This window comes from Cheilinus undulatus, linkage group 5, assembly GCF_018320785.1.
Source record: "Cheilinus undulatus linkage group 5, ASM1832078v1, whole genome shotgun sequence".
Lineage (NCBI taxonomy): Eukaryota > Metazoa > Chordata > Actinopteri > Labriformes > Labridae > Cheilinus > Cheilinus undulatus.
The window spans coordinates 31,583,617-31,609,331 of record NC_054869.1 but is presented as its reverse complement, the minus strand read 5'-3'; the positions used below and the strand labels follow the sequence as shown (position 1 = coordinate 31,609,331).

Here is a 25,715-nt window from a genome sequence, read left to right as displayed (position 1 = left end):
TAATGCACATGGACATGTAAATGTGCCGGATTGTAGCCATATGCTAGTTTCTATCCGTAGTCCCTGGCAGGTTAATTGTGTACATATAAAAATATTTATCAAGCATGTACATAATAAATATCAAAAATATGCGTAAAATCAGACAACACACAGAGACCAAACAAAATAAACAGTACAATATTATACAAAGACTCACATATTACAGAAGATGGCTATATGACTTTGCTTGAGAATGACCAGGAATAAAGCTACCATTGCAATGAAGTGTATAATTTTTTAAAGTGCATTGGGCAGATGGTAAAGTTCTAAAGTGCTGATGTATTTCACATGATCATGAATGTGCTTCAGAAAAGTGCACATTTGCCCTTGGCCTGCTTATTTGAAGTGCTGATATGATTGATGAAAATCATCAAGTAGGATGGTTAAAACCTTTGGGAAAGTTCAAAAACAGACTGTGGCTTATATACTGGGCTGACGTATTGTCCGGATTTTACTGTAATTTATTAATTTTTTGAACAATATTTTTCATACTAAAGCATTCAAAAGGATAGCTCTGTTGCCAGTAAGACACTCGTAATCCACAGAAAATACTTGTGCTTAGAAAGAACAGAATTACACAGCAGAAGTGCAGGCAAATATCATGCAGGCTAAGAATCAGTCATTGGTATTTACCTGAGTGAATGCCTCTCTAATTTGTTTTGAACCTGTAATGTGGCGCAAACATCCACCTTGAGGATTTCTGGCCTTGACTTCACACTGCATAACAACATTAACACAAGAACAAAGCTGGGGTCATTCTGAGCCTCTAATTACTACAGAGACACCACAGAGGCAGATTGTTTGCTAAACAGAGGAGGTTACAGGTATCATTATCAGGACTAGCAGAATCAATTTGAAATGGGAGGTAAATATAATTAAGACAAGCTGCTAAATGAATGCTTTCACCCAGCGACACCACACGCTTCTTCATAGTCATAACGCGTGTACTGCCGGCGGAGCCTTCATTTGTCTCTGCAGCCAAATTAATTTGCCTTGATGTTTTTGAAAGAGCTAATTTGCAGGCTAATTAACCTAATCAGTCTGAGAGAGGGAGAGAGAGGATCAGTCTCTATCACCTCACTCAGAAATAGACCCCCACCTGTATACACACTGACATCTCAGCTCTGTTTGCACATACGTGATACTTAAATGTAAACAGGTACAAGTGCTGGCCGACCACATACACCCACACACATAAAAATCAACCTCCTCCCCCACAGAATCTCTGTCATCAACACATGCAGCACGCCAAAGGGCAGCGGAAAGGTTACAAGCGTGAGTTAGAGGAAAGGTCGAGTTAAAGGTCCTGCTTTATTTTTTCTTCTCTCCGTCCATCGTCTGCGGGGTAAGGAGCGCCTCCCAATGAGAGAGAGAGAGACAGGGGAGGGTGGGGGAAGATCAGCAGGGACAAGCAGACCAAGAGGGGAAATGTTTAGTTGACCTTATTTTGATCTTTGCTCCTCAAAGAGGATTAATGCTTCAGTATTGGTATTTAAAGGATGCCATATTTGATTAGGCAAAGAGAGACATCAATGCAGCGACTCCTCTTCGCCCAATTTCAACATAATGCCGCCGAGTTCAACCCACGGTGGAGCAGTCATGCTGCCTCTGATGCAGCATTGCTTTGGTATTGTGTGATACAGGAAAACTAAAATGGTTTTGACAGGCAGAAGAGTTTTAAAAGGGATGTTTAAATCCAGCAGAGGAGGAGTGGATCAGTCATTTCTCCGTCTGGTCGCTCACTTATTGCCAGATTTGTCCTAATTTAGCTCCAAGTGGAAGTCTTGACACATTCAAAAGATCTGCAGCATTTAAGTTGTAGCTCACTTCTGATATCCAGCCTTGTCCTTGAATAAGATGTCAGTAATCCTCAACATATCAGGGTTTATAAAAAGAAGAAGAAAGTCCAAATAATGCCTCACTGGGTCGCCCCTCAGTTCTTTTTTGCTCAGACATTATTCATTTACTACAGACTACACAAATCCACTTAGCAGCTTTTTGCACATAACTGAGACTACTTAAACCTTTATGTCTGATTACTTCTTCTGTGACTTTCTTTGGAACTCATCATATTTATTCAATATTTGTTCAATATTGCATTTATTTTAGTTTTTAATGTCTTATCAGAGTGACATGACAGTGTTTTGAGCTGGGAAGTTGAGACAGAAAGTGTAGGAATGACAAGTGTGAAAGGAGCCCCAGGCCTGATTTGAACTTGGTCTTCCTGGTTAATTTAAGCACGTTTTTTAGTGGATACACACTCTGAAATTTACATTGATTTGTCTTAATGAACTACAAAAGCAGACAAGATCATCGGTGATAAAATTGACTATCATTATGGGGGGGGGCGTGGCTTTATTGGATATGACAGCTGGAGTGAGACAGGAGGGTAGGTGGGAGAGAGAGGGGAAGACATGCACAAATCAGCCCCAGGATTGCAATTTAAGCCTGCGACCTGTGCAAAGACTGTAGCCTCTGTATATAAATACCAACTGAGTTAACCAGCACTCAACAGCGGTTTTTTTTAAGTTTCCACAGCAGATAAAAAAACAACACAAGTGCACATGACTGGTAAATGTGTTCAAGAAATAAGGAAAGTAATCTACCAATTGTATTTGGTAGATTATTTCTTCATTGTTACAATGCTTCTTAGCAATAAATCTTACTCCACTGAAAAGCCTGTTTATTACCCTTTTAAATGGCGCCACATTTGTAAGGAACATGCATTTATGGGATGAGCAGCAGAGCTGAGTATGAGGGTTGAGCCCATTAAAAGATTGCCAAATCTTATCTGCCAATAACAAACAGCTTATTCAGACACTGACTCTTGTTTGGCGTTGTTTTGTGAATTGTATGATTAAAGAAACAAGACGTATTGGCATTTTAACAATTTATTCATAAAACAATCAGGAGTATTGGAAGCATGTGGAAGAACCATACATATCCACATCAGCCTGGCCCCTCCTCCTCATGCTGGTCACACCCTGCTGTGGGATGGCATCCCATTTTTTAACCAGCATTTGTCGCAAGTCAGCCAGTTTGGTTGTGTTGGCCACTCTGGCACAAACAAAATGCCCAAGCTGATCCCACAAGTGTTCAGTGGGGTTGAGGTCAGGACTGCAGGCAGACCATTCAGTCCTCTCCATTCCCAAATTCTGGAGGTAGTCTCTGATAAACTCGACTCTTGGGGCGAGCATTGTCATCGTGGAGTTCTCTCCCATACTGTGGAAATTTGGGATTGCCACTGGTTGCAGAATCTCATCATGATCTCTGCATTGCCATGATTGCCTCCAATGATGACAAGCCTCATTTTTCCAGCAAAGGAGATGCCGCCCCACATCATCACACTGCCTCCGTGCAAATACGTTACTGTATCAGTGCAGCAATCGGAATAGATCCAACGATCCAACTGCCATAGGAAGAATCTGAACTCATTGCTGAACATAACTGGTGCTAATCAGACAATCACCTGATTGGCAGCACCTGGGAGTACCAGAACCTCAAAACAAGAGTCAGTTACTACAGCAAAATAAGCTGTTTGGCATTGTTAGAAAAGATTGGACAAATTTATCATGGGTTTAACCCACATACCCAGCTCATCACAAATAGATGTTCCTTACAAATGTAGCACCTTTTTTAAAGGGAAATAAACAGGCTCAACCCTCCCTAACACTGCATGTTGTTCCCTGGATGGATGTAAAATATGTCTCATGCATGCATATACAGTATAAAACAATCTATCTGGTTAAGATTCTCCTTCTTGTAATGATTCATACAATGAGATATGTGTTATCATATTGAGGCATTTTTCCCCTTTTTTAAAATATAGTTTCATTAAAAAACTGTGAAATGAATAGCTCTACAATGATTGATAAACATACAAATACATACAAAATACTGAAAAATAAATATTAATATGTAAACTGTTCAGGCGACAGGAGTCTTTGGTCTACTGAAATTTCAACATGCATCCCAGGCCAGTTTGAAGCTAGCTCCTTTAAAAAGGAGTAGAATAGTTTTTTCTTTGTTTAATCTTTCATCAGGTAAATGAGTCTTGTCTTTTTCAGAGCTCATCCGTATCTCCCTCGGCCAGTTTTCGTGCTGGAGAGAAGCACCGGAGTTCAAGCGATTATTCCTCTGACAGCAAAAAACAGAAGACAGATGATAAGGAGTTGGCTTCTGCTCGATATGTGAGTGAATGCAAATCTGACCTTTTCTGATATATTCTTTAAAAGTAATATTTCTTAAGAAAAAATCCTGGGGAGGACAAAATATGAAATATTTTGTTGCAACAGCAGCTGTCATTCTTGTTAAAACTGAGTGAAATCTTCACTATTTTAGAGAAAGTAGAGTTAAGTTTCTCATATAAAGTCACCAAAGCAGAAGCAGATGAATAGACAGCATGTGAAGTCATGACATATGAGCCATATCTAAACCTTCACAGATGACGGAGCTAGAGAGAGACCTATCACGGCAAAGGTTGTAGCTCTGAACTGAACTCCGTATGTTCCACTTTATGTGTTGTACCTTAGCCAAAAGAGCCATCTGGATGTTCCTTAATGAAACCATTTTGTCTACTTTATCTGATAATTAAAACATGTAAAATACAAAAAGAATAATGCCAGAGGAATGATTAAAAAGGCCTTTATGGTCTTAATTAAATCATTGATTTTATGATTACCCTTTTTATGACCCAATCCTAATTCAGTTTTATTATCTATTAAAGAAATTGAATATTAAATTTGATTGCTCTGCTAGTCTTAGGACTGTTTTTTTCCTGTGACACCTCAAAACCCATGAAGTCTGTTATTTTTAGAAATCTATCAAGTACAAAGCATATTAAATACACGTGCACTTTTGAACACTTATTTTGTGTCTATCTGTAGGAAAGTGATGGAGAGAAGAGTGATGACAACCTGGTCGTGGATGTATCTAATGAGGTATAGCTCTGCAGATGTACTTGTTTTTAATTATATGTAAACAGACAAAAATACTCATCTTTCTCTGTTGTATTTGTCTCTTCTTTTGCAGGATCCAACATCTCCCAGAGGAAGTCCCGCCCACTCTCCGCGAGAGAACGGATTGGACAAGCGTCGTCTGTTAAAAAAAGATGCCCCTCTGAGTCCTTCCTCCGTCGCCTCCTCCAGCAGCACACCTTCATCCAAATCCAAAGAGATTAATTTGGTGAGTCATATGGGGGGCTTTAGCCTTTTGATGTTCATGTTCGTGTTTATGTCGTGGTGCTTTTCTATTTCAGGATATTTACAGCATGTAGTCATGGTTAGTAAGATAAATGTAAAAGATAATGAAAGTAAGGAGGCAACCTTTTATTAAATAAGAGAAGGAAAACATCTAACATGTTTGTTGAAAGGGCAGCATCTTGTCTAAACAGCACTCCACATTAAATTAAGAACAGAAAGTATACCTCTTAAATGAGTCATATACTCAGTCAGAGCATGAGTGCTTCCTGGATTATTTGAATCAATCTGGTCTGCTATAAATTTGCTGAAAGTGAAACCTGCTTGTAATTGAGTTAGTGCCAATTTTGTCACAGAACTATTTGAAAATATATAAATAGATCCATGAATGCATGAATGGATCCACAGATGTGTACACAAATCAGCAGCTGTGTAGAGCATGTACACATTTGTTATTCTGTGTATGCATTTAAGGGTCTGTGCACAGACATGTGTTCACATTTGTGGACATATTTACACATTTGCAAGTGAATGTCCAACAATAATAGCTCCATAATGTTAAAACACTTGATACACCTTTTCAGTGACTTTGCTGCTCTTATGTTTTAGAATGAGAAGTCCACAACACCTGTATCTAAGTCAAGCACCCCCACCTCCCGCTCTGACGCTCCCACACCCAGCAGCACTTCCACCCCAGGCCTGAGGACCGCACCTGGGAAACCAGCAGGAATTGAGGCCCTTGGTTAGTTTCCTAATATGCTTGACTGAAAGAGATGATTTTCAAAGAACAAAATCCAATGTTAATATACTCACACAGAGGAGGTGGATAAATTAGGCTGTGTAATCCATGTAAGAACTTGTTTCTGAAAGTGTTTTGTTTTGTAGCTCCTGGTCTTCGTACACCTCTGGCGGTGCCCTGTTCATACCCGAGCCCATTTGGGATGGTTCCTCATCCTGGGATGAATGGGGAGTTGAGTGGAGCTGGAGCTGCCTACACTGGTCTGCATAACATTTCTCCACAGATGAGTGCAGTGGCTGCTGCCGCTGTGGCTGCTTATGGACGAACACAAGTGGTATGCAAGCACACGTAAATAGCAGCATACTGTATGGAAGAAACCTCCAAGCACTGATAAACACACACAAAACAACTGTCCTTCAAATAGGATGGATTAAAAGGAAAAAGAACAGTTGGTGATAGACTGTCAATTAAATAAAAAGCTTCAATCATTTGAGGTTGTGCCACCTGATATTTGCAGGTGATTTCAAATTAAACAGGCTACTACTAATACTTGGACACATGTTGTTATTTTTGCTTTTGTTAGAAAGTGGGCACATATGTTTTTAAAATTAAACCAAGAGTTTTATGTTTAAATACATTTTTAGCAATTTTACACTGGTTATACCACCTGACATTGAAAGTATACCTGCCCACCTGTGACTGAGATGTTTTTATCTTTACTTGAAAATGATCTATAAACCATTTAATGTTGCCATGAGTGTCAGAGTAATGTTGAATCATGCAACAACCTGTTTTTATCACTTCATTTTAAAATAAATTCATGTGATTACAGTTGCACCACCCTGACATTTAGGAACTTGCAAATTTAGGGGAAAAAAGTTTGTGATGACCTTACTAACTTTGTTTTGATACATTTTAATAACATTTATTTCAAAGATTTCAAGCATAAAATCATGCTAAAGTATTCCAACTTGATTTTTTCAGCTCTTATAACTGAGCTGAGCCAGATGATATGGACCTCTAAAAAGAGGTAAAGAGGATGGACAGGCATTGTCTGTGGAAGCTCAAGCAAAATCAAGGTTGTGACATGCAAACCCAGACTGCTTGAAACAATACACTGGGAGATTGTCTGACTTCAGATATTAGACGCTGGTTTTTTAATTCATTTTAGTCTCCATTTCTATATGAGCTTTTAAATTTCTCCTCTTTATGTGCCACTATTTTCAGACAGTATCTTGTATTTTTTTTCTAATTTGAACCGCTGTCACAGCTATAAGCAGCACAAAATAATGCATTTTGCTTCTCCATGGAGAAATCACTTCAGCCTTATCTGTAGTTCTGTGGGTGAGGTGATGTGAAAAACATCCGCAAATTACCTATGTTTTTTTTTCTTTTTCTTTTTTTTGAATAATATGACATTTCTGTTATACAGTTTTTTTCTTTTTTTAACTGCTGTATAATGGCACACATATGAAGTAATATGCAGAGAGAGCATTATTTTAGCAGGTTGGTAGCAGAATTAATTTGTAGGTACACTAATGAAAATATAAACTTAATATTGTGATGGTTGTGAAATAACAAAATGTATTAATCTGCTGTCAAAAACACTCTTTTGTTGCAGCAGCACTTTGGACATCCTATCAACTTAACATCTGTCTACCCACTAAAACTTAGTTTTTTTTACAATTAAATAATTGTCTCTTAACTGTCACTTTACTTTTCTCCAGGTTGGATTTGATCCCCACCATCATATACGTGTCCCTGGACTCCCTCCAAACCTGTCAGGCATTCCTGGTGGAAAACCGTACGTTTCTTCTACTTGTTCCTGAAAGCCAAAATACAGAAATGATTCTTTAATCAGTGCTGATTTCTCATCTTTGTCATATTGACGACGATCTTTTATCCCTCCACATGGCCCTGGCCCTGTCTTTAGTGCGTACTCCTTTCATGTGAGTGCTGATGGACAGATGCAGCCCGTGCCTTTTCCTCCGGACTCACTGATTGGCCCTGGCATTCCTCGCCATGCACGGCAGATCAATACCCTGAGTCATGGTGAAGTGGTTTGTGCTGTCACTATCAGTAACCCCACGCGTCATGTCTACACCGGTGGCAAGGGCTGCGTGAAGGTGTGGGACATCAGTCACCCCGGCAACAAGACCCCAGTATCCCAGCTAGACTGCCTGGTTAGTGCAGTGCATCTGTGAAACTGATGAATAACACGTAAATATGACTGGAAAGTTTCCTTTGAACTAATGACAGTGTTTGTAACTGTAACATCAGAACAGGGATAACTACATCCGTTCCTGTCGACTACTTCCGGATGGGCGGACTCTAATAGTAGGGGGAGAAGCGAGCACTTTGTCAATCTGGGATCTGGCTACACCCACTCCACGGATAAAGGCTGAACTGACCTCATCAGCACCGGCATGTTACGCTCTGGCCATCAGCCCAGACTCCAAAGTGTGCTTCTCCTGCTGCTCAGATGGAAACATCGCTGTCTGGGATCTTCATAACCAGACTCTGGTCAGGTACGGAGCTTTAGAGGAAATTTATACTAGATTTCAAGAGTGTTGCTGGATCAGATAAATTGACTTAAAAACATTTAGAATCTCCACAAACTTTTAAAATGCTGTAATTAGAAGCTAAAACAGTGATTCCAGTCAGTGACTGTAAACCTAAAAAGCTTTAAAGCTTTCAATTCCAGAATTCAACAAATAATCACTAATAATCTTAAAAGACACTACTTAATGTTATATGCCATTACACTTTATAACCCTAACATGACTCATTCAAGTGATTTTTTTTATTTCCTGCGCATTGTTTCAAGTGAATGCACTATAAGGTTAAAAAATCATCGTAGAAATTATGAAGAGTATTTTCAACATCAGGTTTATAAATAGTGCATTCTTTGGCTTTTTGCAAAGTTTTTATTAAAGAAATAAAATAACTGATCAAATACTTAAAACCAAAAGCCATGTCATAATTATATGACAAAATTCTAACTGCTATTGGGGGTAAATGTTTATGAATCTTCTTAAATTCTAAACACCGAAAGGTTTTTCCCTACTTAAGTTAACCAAAAAGTCACATATTTTAACATTTTATTAATGATGTGGATTTTTATTTTTATTTTGTCTGAGTGACATTATATTCAGTTGCCATAATCAGTGTTAGTTAATGTGAAGAACCTGCCCATTTACTGTTCCCCAACTAGACTAGCATTTCACTTGTTTGATGAACACCAGAGTGAAGTCAGTGAGGTTCAAAGTTATTCACTTTTCCTTTTTCCTAATTCTAAAAGGCTTTATTCTGTCAGGATAAGCAATGTATTTACTTAAAAATTTACAGGGCCTATAAAACGTATTAAACCCCTTGGATGTTTTGCCCTTTAATTGATATATAAAGTAATCATGGCCAATATATTTTGGCTTTTTCAACCAAAAAACCTCTCTAATGTCAAAGTGAAAACAGATTTCTACAAAGTAATGTCAATTAAATAAAAATGTTAAATTTGTGACTGCATACATGTTCACCCCCTTCAAGTCAGTATTTAGTAGATCCACCTTTGGTTCCAATTAAAAACACTAAGTCCGTGTGAATAGGTCTCAATCAGGCTTGCACATCTGGACACTGCAGTTAAACTCCATTCTTCTTTGTATCTTCTACCTTTACAAGCTTCCAGGGGCAGCTGCTAAGAAGTATCCCCACAGCATGATGTTGCCATCACCATGCTTCACAGTAGGGATGGTGTGTTTATAATGATGTGCAGTGACTGGTGTCTGCCTGACATAGCTTCTTGTCTGATGGCCAAAAAGCACAATTTTGGTCTCATCAGCCCGAAGAACTTAAACTGAACTCTGGGGGATGTTCAATGTCTTTAAAAAACTGTATTGATCCCCTGGACTTATACTTAAACATTTCAATAACCTTTTTTCCTGAATTGCTTGGAGTCTTCCTTTGATTTCATGGTGTGATGGTAGCCAGGAATAGTGATAAACCAGTGACTGGACCTTCCAGACACAGGTGTCTTTCTACTGCAATCACCTGAGACAAATTCACTGCACTCAGTTGTTTCCCATTTCAGTAATTGTAAGACTACTAGCACGAACTGACTGCACCTCATTTGAATTTGGTCAGTCACTTTAAAGGGGGTGAATATTTTGCAGTCATTTATTTAACTTACTTATTTTTAATCGATTGTCAGTTCTTTGTAGAAATCTATTTTCACTTTGACATTAAAGGTTGTTTTTAGGCACATCAAGTTTCTTTATCAGCATTTTGATTGTGGACAAGTACACAGTGAGATGACATTTTATTACTCCTGGACCAAGACTTCACGTAAGAGTGAGAAACATGATTAAATTTAGTTTTACTGGGGTACATGTGGCCTAGTGGTTCAAGGCGCGCCCTATGTACACGGGTGGCCCGGGTTTGAACCCGGCCTGTGGCCCTGTCCCCCATGTCTCTTCCCCACTCTCTCATCCTCCTCCTCTATCAATAAAGGCACAAAACCCCCAAAATAAATCTTTAAAAAAACATTGTTTTACTGTTTATGTAATTCAGGGGTGTCAAACTCATTCAGGCTCAGGGGCTGGATTTGCTCCAATGATATGTCCTGTAGGCCGGGCTATTACTTTGGCAACATGCATGTATATACAGTCATGGACAAAAGTTTTGGCACCCCTGGAATTTTTCCAGAAAATACACCATTTCCCCCAGAAATTGTTGCAATTACAAATGTTTTTGGTATACATGTGTTTATTCCCATTATGTGCATTGGAACAACACAAAAAATCTGAAAGACAAAACTGACATAATTTTACACAGAACTCAAAAAATGGGCCAGACAAAATTATTGGCACCCTCAACTTAATATTTGATTGCACACCCTTGGAAAAAAATAACTGAAACTAATGGCTTTCTATAACCATCAACAAGCTTCTTACACCTCTCAACTGGAATTTTGGACCACTCTTCTTTTGCAGACTGCTCCAGGTCTCTCAGATTTGAAGGGTGTTTCTTGCAACAGCAGTTTTGAGATCTCTTCATAGGTGTTTAATGGGATTTAGATCTGGACTCATTGCTGGCCACTTCAGAACTCTCCAGCCCTTTGTCTCCAGCCATTTCTTGGTGTTTTTTGAGGTTTGTTTCGGGTCATTGTCCTGCTGGAACACCCATGATTTCACCCAGATTTCATGATTCCTTGCACACAGTCAAGGCACCCAGTGCCAGTGGCAGCAAAATAACCCCAAAACATCCTTGAACCTCCACCATGTTTGACTGTAGGTACTGTGTTCTTTTCTTTATAGGCCTCATTCAGTTTTCTGTAAACAGTGGAATGACGTGCTTTTCCAAAAAGCTCTACCTTAGTCTCATCTGTCCTCAAAATGTTCTCCCAGAAGGATTGAGGCTCACTCAGGTACATTTTTGCAAACTCCAGCCTGGCTTTTTTTATGTCTCTTTGTCAGCAGTAGGGTTCTCCTTGGTCTTCTGCCATAGCTCTTCATCTCATTCAGATGATGACGTATGGTCCGAGCTGGCACTTTTGCACCCTGAGTCTGCAGGACAGCCTGAATTTGTGTGGAAGTTGACTGAGGATGTTTATCCACCATTCCAACTATCCTGCGTTGCATTCATTTGTCAATTTTTCTCTTCCGTTCAGGGTGATTAGCCACAGTGCCATGGGTTATAAACTTCTTGATTATATTACGCACAGTGGACAAAGGAATTTCAAGATCTCTGGAGATGGTCTTGAAACCTTGAGATTGTTCATATTTTTCTACAATTTTGCTTCTTAAGTCCTCAGACAATTCTTGGCCCTTCTTTCTCTTCTCCATGCTTGGTGTGACACACACAGGCACACAACACAAAGGCTGAGTCAACTTTTATACTTTCTAACTGGCTTCAGGTGTGATTTTTATATTGCCAGCACCTGTTACTGCCACAGGTGAGTTTAAATGAGCATCACGTGCTTGAAATAAATCGATTTACCCAACGTTTTAAAAGGGTGCCAATAATTTTGTCAGGCCCATTTTTTGAGTTTTGTGTAAAATTATGTCAATTTTGTCTTTTTTCTTCAGATTTTTTGTGTTGGTCCAATGCACATAAAGGAAATAAACATGTGTATATCAAAACCATTTGTAATTGCAACAATTTCGGGGAGAAATGGTGTGTTTTCTGGAAAAATTCCAGGGGTGCCAATACTTTTGTCCATGACTGTATATGTGTGTGTGTGTGTGTGTGTGTGTGTGGTATATATTTGATACTTGAAACAGGATTTACTTTCCAATAATCTAAACAGGTCAGGCATTAATATGCCTGCCCTTGTATCACATGGCCTTTTATTCATATTTTTAATTTTTAAGACCCACTAATGCTAAATTTAAAAGACTGGAACATCCATCCATTTTCTATACCCCTTTTTCCATTCTGGGGGGGGGGCTATCCCAGCTGTCATTGGGCAAGAGGCGGGGTACACCCTGGACTGATTGCCAATCAGTCGCAGGGCTGACATATAGAGACAGACAACATATAGAGACAGACAACCAGGCACGCTCACATCCACACTTACGGCCAATTTAGAGTGATCAATTAACTTAATCAGCATGTTTTTGGTGGTGGTGGGAGGAAGCCAGAGTACCCGGAGAGAACCCACACATGCACGGGGAGAATATGCAAACTCCACACAGAAAGGCGCTGTTCGTGAAGCGAACCAGCAACCTTCTTGTTGTGAGGCAACAGCTCTAACCACTGTGCTGCCGTGCCGCCCAAGACTGGAACATTCATTATACATTCAGCATGACTGTTTATGGCTTTAAAATGGCAACCTGTTCACAAAATCTGATCTGATCCTTTTTTTTTCACCTGGCCTGGGATCAGTGCATAGAGTCCAGAGAGGAGATGAGTGAGAGAAAGGAGGGAGGTAGAGAGAAAGAGAGAGAGAGAGAAAGAGAGAGAGAGAGAGAGAGGAGGATCCTGCTAGATTTATTCCAGACTGCTGGGCTTACATACTGCTCCTCACCTACTGAGTGAAAACTTTACTTTGAAGCACATATTTGTGTCCCAACAGTAGTTCTTCTGCATGTCCGTTCTCTGTGAATCCCCCTGACATCCATGCACGCGTCATGAACAGGGTCATCTCCGTGTGTAATTTTCATGCCTTTTAGCTCTGCTCCAAGACTAAACATGCCAACCTCTCATGTCATAGGACAGCCTGTGTCCAGGATAGGATAAATCTTCAGCTAAAAGGAATCTGTTTCGTCGTTATGAGAGGAATTTTTACCATTTGATGAGACCTGGAGTTAAATATGCTACAGGAGTTATAAACAATGTCCCGTTTAAACGTAAGTGATCAAGATCATGATTGCACTTGTTGTTGACATAGAATTAAATCGTATGTAAGTAAATGTAGTTGATAATAGTTTGGCATCACAAATTTGTTATAATAAGGGATTAAATCAGGCTGGAGATTGAACTGAGTCACTCGCCAGAGACAAGAGACGATGTCTGCGTTTGTGGCTGACAGACAGTTACGCAGGGAATGTATTTGTTATCCTGGAGCAGCTTCAATCCCCCACAGGGACGGAAGTTTGTTTTTACAAGGCAAAAGGAAGGAAACGGGAAATCTGAGGTGCAGACTGGATCGGACTCTATGAGAGAGCGAGGTGCAGCTTTGCATGGTGGTTACAGTCTTCATCTTAATAAATAATTCAATTTAAAAAAAAAAAAACTTAGGCAAAATAAATCCTTCTCCTTCAGTTTTAAAAATCATTTAGTCTGTATAAGCCTCTTTTTGGACAGCATGTGTGCAGTGAAGAAGCAGCTGTGCGCTCTGCTGTGCATCTTTTTACGATGTTCCTCCCTGCTCTAAAGAGAGTCCAGTGTGCCATATTGAACTCATTTATTGCATCATTTTATGATCTTTCTTATCTATATTATAGATAGATCATGAAAAATGAGTGAAAATTGGTATTTCAAACACCTAAGTTAGTAAATATTGATAATTAATATATTTTTTAAAATGTCTACCTTTTTCCCTTAACATCTCGCATGGCACCTATGGGCTGGAAGTGGCCCGCACGCCGTGACATCCCTGATCTAATTAGTGCAATTAGCGAAACAGTAATATAAATAGCTGATGTTTTATTAAAGAGGCTAGCACCTTTCCAGTCAATCAATCAATTTATCACACTTTATTTGTATAGTGCAATTGCTAACAAATATCATCTCAAGGCACTTTATAAAAAGAGCAGCTCAAGACCATACTCTGTTAGCTATATTATGTACAAAGAAAGAGTTTAGAAAAGTTACAGTAGAAAAGACAAATTTCCTTTTACCAGGCAGAAGCCTCAAGCAGAGCCAGATTCTTTATGAACAGCCTTAAATTCATCTTAGTCCTGTTCTTCAATACAATATTAGTAACCATGATAACAGTATGTGTGGTGTTTAAAGTTTATATCATGCTTGAAAAAAGACTGATCATCCAATGATGATAACGACATGGAGATGACTGATATTAGTAATTATAGCAGTTGAAGCTGAGCAGCTATTAGATTCACTTAAACACATATAATAAAGATAGTAGATGTAAGGCTGATAATTGTAGTTGGGACAGCTTTAGTCAAGCAGGTCCCTAGCACCAGGTCATCCACCCCAGAAATAATAGCATCAGTATGTGTAGTACTAGCAAGAACAACTATGTATGATAATTAACTTGTCATGCTATTATTAACAATAACAAAAATTGAAAAGAGGAGGTAATTTTAGCAGTTAAAGATGAAGCAGCTCCTGAATTAGTCGGTAATTATAAAGTACAGCCAGCATCATATACAAAATGCAACAACTACAGTAAAGCTAGACCTTGAATTGAAAAAATGGCTGCAGAAAATTGAAATTTTTATACATATTTCATCTGTGTTTTTAGATTTGATACACACCCAACTGTACAGTTTGTCTGGCTGTGTTTCTCCACAGACAGTTCCAGGGCCACACAGACGGAGCCAGCTGTATAGACATCTCCAACGATGGGACCAAGCTGTGGACAGGAGGCTTGGATAACACCGTAAGGTCCTGGGACCTGAGAGAGGGACGGCAGCTACAGCAGCATGACTTCACCTCCCAGGTACACAAAACACACCCTTTCTGTGAACACTTCATCTATACATATAGCTGCCGGTAAGCTCAAACACTTGAACCAGCCTCCTCATGAACAGCTGATGTGGCTGTATGTATGCTTCAGGCACTGATCAAAGTTTGTATAGCTGTACTATGAAATTTGTTCAGTTTCTTCTGCAGTTTGCAGCCGGTTCTGCTTTTTATTATTGTTTTATTGGAAAAGTAAAAGGCAGAGACATTTTCAAAATTGTGTCTCTTAGGCCAAGTTGTAGCTATCTGCAGTTTGTGTGATTCAGTTTTGCTGTATAGCAGTAATTTACCAGCTCTGTTCAGATCATTTAACCCACAATAAAAGCCAGACTAAGCTCTGGTTTCCTCCCTGATGTTCAAATAGCCGGAACAATAATAATACAGGCAGTTAGAATTCAGGTGTTTCAGATGTGGAGGAGAGTGACAATAATAGACCATTACTGCAATTTTTCATAGAAAAACCCATTTTACAATCCTGGGGGTGCACAGGAGGAGGTGAGTGTGCATTAAAGGGAGAGATCAGAGAGGGCAGGACACACAGGGAGAGACATTACCAAAGGAGTACTTATGCTATCCAATAATTTTAGCCCTAACTCCTCTACTGACTCACACCAGAAAAAGAAAGAAAGCAGCTGACCATGATTTTACAAAGAGAAAAATAACAAGCAATCAGCTATTTCTTTCTTCTGTTTTTGGTCATTATAATCTGGAAAATATTCATGTTATTTGTTTGCCAAAGACGGGGTGACTAAATTATTTCTCCACTATATTTTATGATGAGTTTCTCTAACAGTCCTGCTGGCAGGAGTGTTGCATACTTAATTATTTTTTTGCAGAATCTGTTTTTCCCAGACTTGTATGTCAGACTGAAATGTTTATGATGCTCAAGAAAGCAAATGGTGATTTTCAGCAGTACCCATTTATATGTTAATAACAGCCACAACCCAGACAGAAAAACATAATCTTCACACACTGATAAAGATATGAGACTAATACACTGTCAGATGTGATTATGTGATGTATTTGTATATATTATAAGAGATATGAAGGCATTAACTGTTTGGTTTGGTTGCAGATCTTCTCTCTGGGATACTGTCCAACAGGCGAGTGGCTGGCAGTGGGGATGGAGAACAATAACGTGGAAGTTCTGCATGTCACCAAACCTGACAAATACCAGCTCCACCTGCATGAAAGCTGTGTGCTCTCACTCAGATTTGCTCACTGTGGTAAGAACTAACTGGACTGTTTACGGCTAATCTGACTTCATTGTTCAATTATTCCCAAATCTTTTCAAGGAAATGTACTTTTTGTGTATAGGCAGCAGCAGTTCAGTATGTAGGGACTTGTGTTTGTAGCTGGAGAATTGAAGGTTCAAGTCCTGGTACAGACTAAAGTATGGACAATGGCCCGGCAGAGGTGCCACCTGCTGAGGAGTGTTGAGGTGGCCCTTTAGCAAGTTGCTGAACCGCCATTTGATCTTATGGTATTTGTGTGCAATCCCTCACACAGACTCAAATATCAATCATGTGGATTACATGGAAATACAGGAGTGTTTTAGGTGCCTAATGGTTATGAAAAGATATCAGCATGTGATTACATTTAGTCTATTATTTGTGTATTTATTTAATTAGGACAGAGCATATCAAACAACATATCCTTAGTACATGTTATTGTAATTAAACCAGGGCCAATATTGGCTGATACCAGTGTTAAACTGATGCATCAGTGCATCCCTAGTGAATTAATTTCTTTTCTGAGAAGGTAGATGATGTCATACTGGACTAGACAATAAATCATAAACATCTAGGCCAGAGGTCACTAACCTTTTCCATCTAAATCGTTTGTTATCATATTGTAAATGAGACACTAGTTCAAGACTGAAACAATTTATGTCAGTATAAAACATGTTTTTGACTGTATTAAAAAATTGCTCACACAGACAACTTAAAGGGCTGATTGAAAATCTGTTTAGAGTTAGAGTTAAAGATCTACTTAAAATTTCTCAAAGGTCTACCAGTAGATCTCAATCTACGGGGGTGTGGAAGCAGCTTAAATACACAAGTTCTCTGTTAAAATATTCTTAGACTTTAAAGCACTAGTACTTTCTTTGTTAGGTGAGCCACTTCTTCAGTGCTGCATACAGTTTATTCCTTTATTAGTGCAGTTAATGTTATCAGTGTAGAGATACACTGTACAATGCTGTGCACAGTTTTTAAAGTATTTAAAGTTTTATATGTCTGATAGTGACCTGCTGCTAGCTTCTTACTACATGCACACATACAGTTAGGAGTTGATGTCAAATGTGTAACCTAGGCTATTGTTAAGTACAGCGGTTAAAGAGAAAGCTATGGGAGCCATAGATAGTGCTGTGACAGTCAAAGTTCTGGGACATGAGAGCAAAGGAGCTGTCCATTTCACTGAAGTGCTGAAATGACTATTGCAGATATAACCTCATAGCTCACTGCAATCCTATTCCTGTTCAACAGAGTTTAGATATTATGTACGCAAGACAGAAGAGACCTGCAGTACTTATCAACAAACATCATGTCCCAAAAACTGGCCAGCCACAGTGGCATACACACAGTTTACCCATAAAAGCACATTGAAACAGATGCCCAGCAATGACCTGGGATGGCAGCCAATCAGATGACCAAATGCCTCTTGAAAAAGCATCACTCACTTATTGAAACAGCATTGAACGAGCCTTGCTGAAGCACTGGATTGTATATTTTTTGAAAACATTCTTGGCAAGCGGCCCACTTTACATCCTGTGGAGTCTATTTATGATGTTTTACAACCTGGGCCCCATGTTCTGCCAGACTGTCTACAATGTCTGAAGTTACACCTCTGCATAGGTGTAACTTTTTAACCTCTAAATACCAAAAATTGCATTAAGTTCTATCATTATTAAATTATACTTATTGACTTAACATTACAGCTCTTTTCAATGTTGCCCTTTTGAGCGTAAATACAACTGCTTTAAAGTAATACTAAATCTAAATCACAGGTGTTTCTTTAAAATGTCAGTTTCTATTAATTTTTACTTAATGATGTATTCATTCCTTTGCAGGGAAGTGGTTTGTGAGCACGGGAAAAGACAATCTGCTCAATGCATGGAGAACTCCATATGGTGCCAGCATATTCCAGGTAAGCAATATCCAAACAACATAAACAAAATAGACGGACAGCCGAGAGGACAAGAAGCTTACAGTCCAATAATTCTGTTGGAAAATCTCTGAGCAAGATATCAAAAACCTTTCTGTTCTCTGACTGTGAGCTTCAGTGGGAGGAAGGTCACAGAGAAAAGCTGAGTTATAGACAGGAAATATAGTGAAAGGTTTACAAATAAAAGCAGTAGAGAGCCTAATGTATAGCTTTTCTCAGTATGTCACTATGCATGAAGGACCTGGACATTTAAAGAGGAACCTTCATCAGGGTTTTGTGAAATGACAACATTGAAGAGGAACTGTGACTGCACTTGACTTTTAAAGATCTTTTGGACTGTATAGAAGAGTTAGCAATCATAAGTCTTCTGTTCAATACCTACTTGTGATGCACACGGCCTTCGTACCTTCTCAGTCTTCTCAGACTTCCCTGTTCCACCAGTAGAGCTAAACCATCGTATCATCACATTATACTTTTTGATGCATGTTTCCTTCTCTTTACAGTCCAAGGAGTCTTCGTCAGTGCTGAGCTGTGACATCTCTATAGATGACAAGTACATTGTGACGGGATCAGGAGACAAGAAAGCAACAGTCTATGAAGTCAACTACTAGGAGTTCTCCACTACCCATGTACAGTTTTTGATATGTAAATGGATTTGAATAGAACTAACCAAACAGGCAAACTTGAATAGACAGTGACATTTTGACATTTTACCTGGTCGTGGACTTCAACAAGCAGAACCAAGCACAGAGATTTTCTTCACTGAGTGGCTTCTTGTTGTGAGTGAGTGGTTGTCCATGTGCACTGAATCTTATAACTGCATTGTCTACATCCCTTTATGCTTATGTTTTCTTTTTTTTTTTAACAAACATAAATGCTCAACTAAAAAGGCAAAGACTTCATAGTGTTACTACTGGATTCATGTAAATATTGTGGGGAAAAAAAGCTGCAGTGCTGATTGGCTCTAGAAATTTTTACCTTAAAAACTTCTTTAATGTGTTCAAAATCTGCCATGACTGTATTCTACAACTTGGCGTAATGCACCCATGGAGTCTGAGGCTCAAACCCATTTCTAACTTTTACCTCTACCCCTCAATTCCCTTCTAAAACAGAGTTTGAAGAGGTAATGGTAAAAATGTTCTCCCATACCAAATGGGACAACGTCCTAGATCCTGATAGATCATCACTAGTTGTAGACAGCATTCACATTAACAGACACGACAATACTGGACATTTCTACTACGAGCAGTCTTTTTTTAATACTTTTTTGAAATCACAAGGACCATAATGCACTAAAACAACAATAATTTATATTTGACTGTGATCTAAAACCTTGCTGATTATTCACAAGGCATTCTTTGGGACTTTCCATAACACTCAGTTTGGAGTGTGCCTCAAGAAAATCTCCATTTGAAGGGCCAGGTAGCCCCTGCAACAAGGATCAGGACACAAAAACATAGTGGTAGAGGTAAGGGGTGTATTGGGATTGAGCCTAGGTGACATCTTATGTTGGTTTCTGATGAGGCATTTTGAAGCTGGATGATGTTGGTCTACAATGCTGACTCCAGCAACCTTTGTCAATCAAGAAACAGGCAGCTGGGGTGGGCCTTTTGCTTCCTGGCCAACAGCTACATTGTGTCAGTAAGGCCAGCCATGCGCCCAATAATGAAAATGTACTGAGAACTTGTGGGCTTAATTAAATCTAAACGGGTGAATCAATTTTAAAAAATCAGACCGAGTACACTTTTAACCAAAACAAAAGCAAAAGAAAAAAAAAATAAGCTATAGATACCTCCAGTGCCAGATTGTAAATGTGTTTATTCCTGCTTTAAAAATGGTCTATCTTATAAAGGATCGGATGGGGATTAGCTTTAGCAGCCAGCTTCAAGTAAACCCCCATGGAGTAAAATTCTTTGCACATATGCATTGGCTTAAGTTGTCAACACCAGAGATTCCCTCAAATATGCCACCATTACTGTGCATAATTACAACTTCCATAAGAGTAGAAAGAATTTTGAAAGGGACAATGAATTAACACTACCAAAATAATGGAAACTGATTGATTGGCTTTATGAACACATAACCATGTGGTTAGATTTTTTCTCTGAGGCTTACTGTGGAAATTTTGATTAAATTAATCACTTTTTTAGCCAGAAATGTGAGGTCTAAAGGCAGTATTTTCTGTTTGTATTCATGTCTCATCTTCAGGCAGTTCTGTTAATACCTCATATTAAATCTGCCTTTGTTTTCAAATGTCATGGCATTTTTTTCTTTGTAATACTCCCTCAATAGCCTATAATTGTATCTACAATGAAAAGAATGCTAAGCATCACTTTCCCCCTACTGTATTTAAAGTTAAGAGGAAGAATAAGAACAACAATAAGAGCAACTGTTTTTCAGCACTCAACGTCATAAGTGCATGAATGGCATCAGCATCACCTGGCGATACTGCCAGGCTCATCAATGTCACTAAAGGCTCATTTAGGCTCATGCTAAGCATACAGATATGGACCAAATGTTGCAATATCACTGCCAATCTTGGAGGCATGTTTTGGCCAACAGTTCGACCCAGAGTAGCAACATGAAAGGAAAATAATCATTTGGGAAAAAATGCAGAACTAAATCTAGTTTTTTTCTGAAGAAATATCGTCGAATATTTTTTTTTTTAACATTACTTTCATGTTTTCTTGGTCCAATTTCCTTGATATAAAGATAATGATAAGCACATTTAAAAGTAACAAAATGTTCACTAGTGAGGTAAGAAGAAGTTAACTTTTGAAACCTATCAAACACCAGTGAGAAATGCTCTGAAACTGTGTGGTGGGGGGGGGGCATCATAAAAAGACACAGGCCCTAATATGCAGAAAATGTATTACATATAAAGACAATGGCATTAAAGTTATGTGGACAGCTAAAGTCAAAGATACATTCAGTTTAGCTTAGCATAAAGTCTGAAAATATGAGGAAATGACCTCAATTCGTTAAAATCATTACTATTAGCAGTGTATTTTCATGTGCCTGTGACAACATCTGGCAGTGCAAAACAATTTTTTGTTGTTCATATCGCTTTCTTCTATGTTAAGAGGAATATAACATGTTAACTAATGGGCTTAGGGCTAGTTAATTTGACTTTTACATCTCAACAGAGTTTAACCAAGTGTTATCCTTGTTTTAAGTCTTTATGGTAAGCTAGCTAGCTGCTGTCTATAACAGGTCAGATGTAATGGTTGTAGCAATTTTCTCATCATTCTCTAAAAAAATGGGTTTATATACATTCCACTTGTCATGACTTGTTTACCTACTGTATTCAGTCAGAAATATTTATGTATTTCATTTCTTGTAACTCTTCTGTAACAGGCGTGTGCATGTTTATGTTTGATTCCGTGTTTGAACAATCTTAACAGCATCACCCTCGGTGCCCTCCCTGCAGTCTGACCTTTGCTCCTGGTTCTGCCCGTCAGCTCAGACTCTTGTGGCTGCTTACTGGACTCTGTCTGACACGTTTCTGTGAAACTGTGTAGTTGGTATTTGGAGGTCAACCAGAACTACATATCCTGCCTGGACTCTTTGTCTGAAAAAAAAAGCAGTCAATAATTTGTTCATATTTTTCTCCTGGATTTTCATCTGTTGGCTTGTAGGAAAAAACTGAGTGCCTTTCTGCTACTTCTGACTCCATTTTTGTCAACTACACTGAGGTGAAAACTGATGGACTCTGCCATGGTCGGGGTTTCTAAGAAGTGATTGTGTTTTGAGTGTATGCCCTGTAACACTTTGATTGATTTGGATTTAAAGAAATCATTTTTCAGCTAATTCACACCATGGCTTATCATTCAGCTTGATATCAGCTGTTCACTTTAAAGAAACAGGGACCAAACTCCTCTCTATTTGGCCTGCTTTGCTGAACACATGCAGGTGAAATGTACAATAATGGCAGCTGTTGTTTAGTCTGATTGTTTGAAGCATGGTGCCATTAGCTATCAGCTTTTAAGGTGACATTGCTCCTCACTTTAACTTATGTCTCTGCCTTTATGCTTTATTTGTGTTGTTTTAATTTTAATGTCTATATCACAGGTCCAAGTAACCTTTGTGTGAAAGGCCTTAAAAAGTGCCATTTTGAAACTAGGCAACCATTTAAAATTTTAAAGATGCATATTTTTAATCCGGAGACCTACACCTAAACATGCTAAAATTGTCTGCATAGAAACAAACCCACTGTTTTAACGTCTGCCCATAAGAAGTGGGTGAGTCAAGGATTGCAGAATTGCCTGTCATTGATGTGAACTTTTCTAACTATCCTGTTTTCTCCTCAGTATACTAAAGTCCCATTGCCTTTACCTCTTCCATGAGGCCTATTTCATGACAGCAATTGCTTCCACGGTTAGAAAGTCGAATGCTCTTTTGATGCAGTGTTGATATTGTAGACTAAAACTATAACTAAAAATGTTCATCGACAGCATTTTTTTCCATTACAAAAACTAGACTAAAACTAACAAATAATAGATCTGTGATGACTAAAACTGACAAAAACTAAGTTTAGTTTTTGTCAGTTTAGTTTTTGTCAAGATGACTAAAACTTCGTTGTTCATTCAAAATCTGTGTTATTTGCTTTTCAGTAATTTGATTAAATGGAAAATAAAGGGAGTAAACCAATTTAAAAAAAACTGATCTAAAAATAACTATCACATCTGAGCTTATGTGTTTTATCACTGATGAAACAGTAAAAAAATCTTTTTTTTTTTTAAACATTTTTAACATTTGTAACATTTATGGGGTCTGACTTTGTAACCATCTAATGGTCAAACATGCCCAAATTTAAGTGCTTCAATGGTTTATTTTTCTGGTTTACTTTTCAAACTTCCCATGCCCACACTCATCCGTCTGACATATGAATACAGTAATTTTCTTATCGTACTGTTAGGTCCTAATAGTTATAAATGTTTTTGTTTTATACCAACTCTTTTAAGATAATGATTATTATGGAAGCTCTTTGCAGCAATGTGTGGCACTGGAAAAGAAAAGCTTAAATGTAGAGTACGTGCACTTTGGGGTTGCTCGGTTCCTTTTAAGAATGATTTCAGTAAAGACTTTTGTTGAGTGGATTCTAATAATGGTACTTTTTTGGATATAAGATAAAATTTTGCAGTAAAACATCATTAAAGAAAAGCTTAAGGGACTCCATGAAAGACATCAAACTGTTAGGATGGATGTTTTGTCATTTTTTTTCAGTTACACATATTGACACTGCATACTGATGGACTGGTCATAATATTTTTTTTTCACAGTGTTTGCCTTATCACGTTTCTATGTTTGCTGCGTCAGCTATGCTTTAATATCAAATGAAATTCATCCATCTTGCTGTCACTGGTTTGCTCAGCTGTGTTTTCTGCTCTTGAAAAAATCTTGGTTGCTAATGTAAAACCTCCATCCTCATCAATAATGGAAAATGTAAATACACTGATTGTATTTGCTGGGATTTCCAAAAGTTAATCTTCGGTTACTCGTATCATCTGATTGCTACAAGTGGGCCGGTACGGCCTGATAAATGGCAATGTGTACAATAATGGTGTATAAAGCATTTAGCTTTACTGAACTCATAAAGGTGAGATAAATTTAACATGTAAGGATTCATCTTAGGATGAACTTCCTGTTGTTAGTTGAGCTTTTCCCCCTTCAATACAAAATGCCTTTGCTCTTTTTTCTAGTCTGTGATTGATTTTATTAAATTATTGTGCGCACTTTTTTGTCTCTGACTCTTTTAATTGTCCTGAGTATTCCAAAGATTTTTGCTGGATTGGTGATATAGTATTATCAACAATTACCGCAGTTTCACATATTTTCACACTTTTCCTATTTTCTTTTCCATACTTTTCTGGCTTTCTCTCAGCCAAACCTCTGTAGACTGTTGTCTTTGTTATATTATTTACTAAAACCCAACATAAATAAATAGGGCTGCTCAATATTGTCAGTATAATATCAGTAACAGCAGATAGTTAAAAAGCCAATTTTTGTATCAACTGATGTGAAGATGTTTGCATATATAAGTAGCTGATATATTGCCTGCTTTTATTGTCAGAATGTACCAGAGTACCACAATATACCACCTTATATAACAGTGACAACCTATACAATAGCTACAACTTATGATGGGAAGCATTAAGTGAGGCCCGCAGCTTCCTAAATGTAGATTTGCTAAGAGGGGCCTCACTTGATACGTTTATATTCTATTCATCAGACTGATGTTTGTATGATGGATATTACAAAGGTAAAGAACATATTGTATTTCCCACACATGCAGTGCCTGTTAAAAAACAGTATTCACCCCCTTGGATATTTTACCCTTTTACTGTTTTTATAAATCAATCATGTTCAATATAATTTGGCTTTCTGACCAAAAATGCCTCTTTAATGTCAATGTGAAAACAGATTTATACTAAGTAATGTCAACTGGGAAAAAAAAGGTAAAATAAGTGACTGCATAAATGTTCACCCCCTTCAAGTCAGTATTTAGTAGATGCATATTTGGCTGCAATCTCAGCACTGAGTCTGTGTGGATAGGTCTCAGTCAGGCTTGCACATCTGGACACTGCAAATTTACTCCATTCTTCTCTGCTCAGGCTTGGCCGATTTGCACAGGATTGGGCATGAACAGTCCTGTTCAAGTCCTGCCACAAATTTTCTATTGGATTGGAGTCTGGGCTTTGACTCTGCCACTCCAGAACATTCACCTTGTTGTCTTTAAAACACTTCTGTGTAGCTTTGGCTGTCTAGCTTTTGGTCATTATCTTGCTGGAACACAAATCTTCTCCCAAGCTGTAGTTCTCTTGCAGACTACATCAGATTGTTCCCCAGGATTTTCCTATATTTCCCCACATTCATTTTATCCTCTACCTTTAAAAGCCTTCCAGGGCTGGCTGCTAAGAGCATCCCCACAGCATGATGCTGCCACCACCGTGCATCACAGTGGGGAAGGTGTTTGTGGTAATGTGCAGAGTTTGGTGTCTGCCAAACATAGTCTTGTCTAATGGCCAAAAAGCAGCTTTCTTCTACTTGACCACTGAGTCTCTCACATGCCTTTTAGCAGTGGCTTTCTCTTTGCCAATCTCCTACACAACTTTGAATGGTGAAGAACCTTTTCTCTATGTTGCTTTGATTGTTCTTTTTTCTTCATGGTGTAATGGTAGCCAGGGTATACTGATTAACCAGTGACTGGACCTTCTAATCACAGGTGTCTTTATACTGCAATCACTGTTCTAAAAGTTAAGAAAAGACAAAAATGATAAAAAGATGCTACGTTTGATTTTAAATTTAAATTATATTTACACTTACAAACTGAACAAAAGAGTTGGAGAAGTCAGGATTTGAAGGTCCAAGGATATTTGGCAAAGAGTCATAACAACAAAAAAATAGTTGGCAGAGACAACAAGGTGAAT

The 25,715-nt window shown here is 38.4% G+C and overlaps 1 protein-coding gene across 3 annotated transcripts in view; it reads left to right on the top strand.

Annotated features, from left to right (window-relative positions):
- Window positions 1-24,013, top strand: part of LOC121509591 (transducin-like enhancer protein 4) — a 62,600-nt gene extending 38,587 nt beyond the window's left edge. For all 3 annotated transcript variants that reach the window (XM_041787070.1, XM_041787069.1, XM_041787068.1), the window contains exons 9-20: window positions 4,107-4,229; window positions 4,926-4,979; window positions 5,071-5,223; window positions 5,847-5,979; window positions 6,123-6,310; window positions 7,704-7,780; window positions 7,910-8,159; window positions 8,257-8,504; window positions 14,950-15,097; window positions 16,196-16,346; window positions 18,191-18,267; window positions 18,789-24,013. In XM_041787070.1, coding sequence (XP_041643004.1) covers window positions 4,107-4,229; window positions 4,926-4,979; window positions 5,071-5,223; window positions 5,847-5,979; window positions 6,123-6,310; window positions 7,704-7,780; window positions 7,910-8,159; window positions 8,257-8,504; window positions 14,950-15,097; window positions 16,196-16,346; window positions 18,191-18,267; window positions 18,789-18,896 — 1,710 coding nt within the window. In that variant the 3' untranslated portion in view covers window positions 18,897-24,013. The remainder of the gene's footprint in view (window positions 1-4,106; window positions 4,230-4,925; window positions 4,980-5,070; window positions 5,224-5,846; window positions 5,980-6,122; window positions 6,311-7,703; window positions 7,781-7,909; window positions 8,160-8,256; window positions 8,505-14,949; window positions 15,098-16,195; window positions 16,347-18,190; window positions 18,268-18,788) is intronic.
- Window positions 24,014-25,715: the final 1,702 nt, after the last annotated feature.